At 32.0% G+C, this 3,609-nt stretch overlaps 1 protein-coding gene across 1 annotated transcript; it reads right to left on the bottom strand.

The window, feature by feature from the left end:
• Positions 403-3,409, bottom strand: LOC109345909 (glutathione S-transferase F10-like). Its single transcript, XM_019585179.1, has 3 exons — positions 3,190-3,409; positions 3,009-3,057; positions 403-1,109 (listed from the first exon to the last, which is right to left on the bottom strand). The coding sequence occupies exons 1-3, from the start codon at positions 3,331-3,333 to the stop codon at positions 655-657; spliced, it is 648 nt and encodes a 215-aa protein (XP_019440724.1). The 5' UTR covers positions 3,334-3,409; the 3' UTR covers positions 403-654.

The raw sequence follows: 3,609 nt of genomic DNA, 5'->3' as shown, positions 1-3,609 counted from the left end.
ATATCAACACCGACCTTCTTCCTAGCAATTATGGTTCCTTATTGTCTAATTTCTAGAAAGGGGAAACAATTTCCAGGTAACCAAAAACAGCCAGTGATATGTTCTGTTTGATTTTAACCAGTGACTGAACAACAGCTTATGCTAAAAGGAGTCGCATATATGTTGAAGAGAAAAAAAAATATGGCATACAAGTCTAGGCAGGCACAACTTGCACATACAAAGATCACCTATCCGAACATTATTTCATTCTATGTCCCGAACCAATCAGAATGTTACACTTTGTTGCTTTTTGTTTTTAAATTTTTTCTTTTTCCATGTACCAACTTGCACTAAAGTTACATGCCCTCTTTTTCCATTCTCTTTATTCATCATCATCATTGAGAGCTGATAGCTCTTATATTCAGAAGAAGATACCACCACACTAGATCATAAACATTGATATTTATTCTGAGTTCTCAATTTACAAGGCTCTTACATTAACTTACACACATAGCTTAATATAAAACACAAGCAAACTAGAACAACAAACCACATGGCCTCATGATACAGGCTTGCATTATATTATAATCACACAGGACATGGGAAAAACACTGAAGGCACTTCCCACACACCATACCTCTTATTTAATTCCTCGAAATGTTGCGTAAAATGGAACTAGACAGGATATTTGTATAGCTGAAGAACCTTCTTCCAAGATGGCCTGCTGCTAATATCATCCCACCAAGCACTCACATGCTTCCTGTCCCTTACCAAATGCCCTCTCCCAGTTTGGTTCACCAAATAATGACCGAACGCGAGATGGCTAAGGTCAGCAAGGCTGAAGAATTCTCCAGCCAAGTACTTGTTCTTAGACAGCCTTTCCTCATAAATGTCCAGCACTTTCCCAAGCTTTTCATCACTCTCTTGAATCAGTTTTGAGTCCGAGGGAGTACCCAATAATGGGGCAAACAGAACATTCACAACTAAGTTGAAGATTGGTGGGTGAAAGTTATTGGCTTCAACTTCAAGCCATTGTTCCACAAGACCTCTTTCTTCAATTGTCTTCCCCAGCAAATCAGTTCCTTGGTCTTTATATTTGTCTGCATAATATCTTATAATTGCGCGAGATTCTGCAGAGTTGGTTAAAAGCGGCTGTGTTAATACTAAGATATTAAAGCAATCATATTGATTCTATTTAATTGAATAAAAACATTCTTACTCTATTCTCATATGTAACATTCTTATTTTGTAAATTTTCTTTTTAAATAAAAACAATTCTTAGTAAGGGGATCCAAATAAGAATAAAAATGACGTTTGTCATTTTCAGGAAAAAAAAAAGAGGTACATTTTGTTCTTATTTTATAAGGAATTGTAATAAATTATAAAATAATATGTGAGACTTAAATAAGAATAAAAATATGGTACATTTTTTAGTATAACCCATATATCACCTCACTCCATTGGTTCAAAACAAATCTGAAATATATAGTTGTGTCTCAAAACAAATATTATTCCTAAGAATTAAATATTTGATATTTGATACCTAAGAATCAAATTAACTCTTACACTATTAGGTCAACGTCACTATTGGTTTAATGATGAAAATTAACAAAGCAGGCCAATTAATGAAAATTACTGGCTAGGTTTATTACATGCATCAAACCATGCCAATTTATATATAAAAGCAATTAGTTAAAAAAGCCACTATATGGACAAACTGAATTTAGAACCCTTCATGCTTATTTAAAAAGCCACTATAATAACATAATACATATCATGTCAAAATATTGGTAAGTAAGAGGTATACTTAATTGATATTTATATATGTTATTTATACTTATACTATGTCATTAACTATTAATTAATAATATATTCTAAATTATTTTATTTTAATTTTCTTTATACATATCCAATATATATTTTCTATCATGTCATTAAAAATAAAAGAATCGTTTTACATTATGTAAGTATGAGAAGACAAAAAATCAAAAAATGTTTAAGATTTGGATGTCCAAGTTCATTTCCTATTAATGGCAATTATTATCACTTTAAACTTCCTGGTATAAATGAAGTTAAATACCGTGTATTCTATTCCACTACCCCAGTGTAACAATTGCTAAATTTTGAAAGAAAAAAACACATTTTGAAGACACTATCACAAACAAACATATCTTTCGATATCTCCCATGCACATCAGAGCCCACGATTGTTTTCATCTTTATCTTTCACATTCTCTTCCGAAAGTGAGATTATACGGTCTTCCAATAGCTTTCAGGGACTATTTTTAATATCATTTTCCCAACCCCAATTCCTTTCCGTATTTTGTCATGGACTGAAATTTTAGGTGAAAACTTTGGTTCATTTACTATAGGGAGGTAATGAATGAATCATAGAGAATCAGTTTGCAAAAGAATCGCGAATCGATACACACAAAGTGGTTCGCAGTTCTCAGTTAACTTGAGTAAATTATGTTTCTATGAGCTTTACTATCAACAAGACATTGGTCTATTGACGTAAGGTTCACTAAATTTTCAGGATAACGAAAAGGACAAGAGTGAGCGAGATTTGTTAAAAGGGCCAACTACATATCTAGAATGAAATTAATTTGTTACTCATAAGGTGACAGTATATCCTTAGTAGTACCTAAAGAAACTAAAGGATTTGCTAGGAATTGAAATCCTCCTGAATGTGAGTGAGGAAATATGTTTTTGATTTTTTAATTTTTTTTTGTGCTACTAAGTGTTCATGTAAGAAGCTAATCCCTTTTAGGGTCTATGACTATGCAGTCTCATAAGTAACATTCAACCTTTGACCATATTTTTTATTTTTTAATTAAAAAATAAATAAAGATACGAACCTTTAAAAATAATTGGTGTCTAGAAATAAAGGAGAAAAATGAAAATCAACAAACCTTTACTAGGTAGGGAAATTATTAAATAAAGGAGAAATATCAAAATTACAAACCCTCAATTAAACATGGACAAGAAAGAAAAAATTGCGAAAAATAGTAAAGCTGCTAAGTGACTAACCATAGAGAGTATAATCACCATCTTGGATAACAGGAAGCTCTCCAAAAGGCTATAGATTTATGAGAAACAAACATAATTAGACATGAATAAACCCAAAAAATAAATAAATTAATAAAACCAAGTAAGGCAAAGAGTGTGATAAGTAACAGATCAAGTGGATTTTAAAGCGTAAAAAATGAACCTGCAACTTGAGGAACTCTGGATCCTTATTTTCACCCTTAAAGATGTCAACATCCACCGTTTCAAACTCAATTTCCTTCTCAATCAGCAACACCAACACACGTTTTGGAGAAGCGTAGGTTGGGCCATATACCTTCACTGCCATATTTTCTATGAAAAGAAAGACTCAGTGGTCTTAGTTGGTTTTTTCTTTTCACTGAAGCAGCGGAATCTTATATAGTGGAAAAAGAAAGATCCAGAAAAGGATCAACAATATGGCTTAAATAATACCGGAAAATAGATGGCTTATCTAGCGGAAAATAGATGGCTTAAATAATTTTGTCATTTTCAAAGATAAATAATAGGTCTCTTCTCTAAAACTAGCTTGTCCTTCTTAAATTAATATTATGGCTGACAATGAACCAAACCAATATGATAATCG

The sequence above is a fragment of the Lupinus angustifolius genome, chromosome LG04, assembly GCF_001865875.1.
Source record: "Lupinus angustifolius cultivar Tanjil chromosome LG04, LupAngTanjil_v1.0, whole genome shotgun sequence".
NCBI lineage: Eukaryota > Viridiplantae > Streptophyta > Magnoliopsida > Fabales > Fabaceae > Lupinus > Lupinus angustifolius.
Note: the sequence above shows the minus strand (reverse complement) of the source record. Positions and strands in the feature narration are given on the sequence as shown.

Coding starts and splice junctions, on each gene's coding strand:
- LOC109345909 (XM_019585179.1), bottom strand. CDS start 3,333: ATGGCAGTGAAGGTATATGGCCCAACCTACGCTTCTCCAAAACGTGTG. Junction 3,058..3,189: donor CAGAGTTCCTCAAGTTGCAG/GTTCATTTTTTA, acceptor ATAAATCTATAG/CCTTTTGGAGAGCTTCCTGT. Junction 1,110..3,008: donor TGGTGATTATACTCTCTATG/GTTAGTCACTTA, acceptor CCAACTCTGCAG/AATCTCGCGCAATTATAAGA.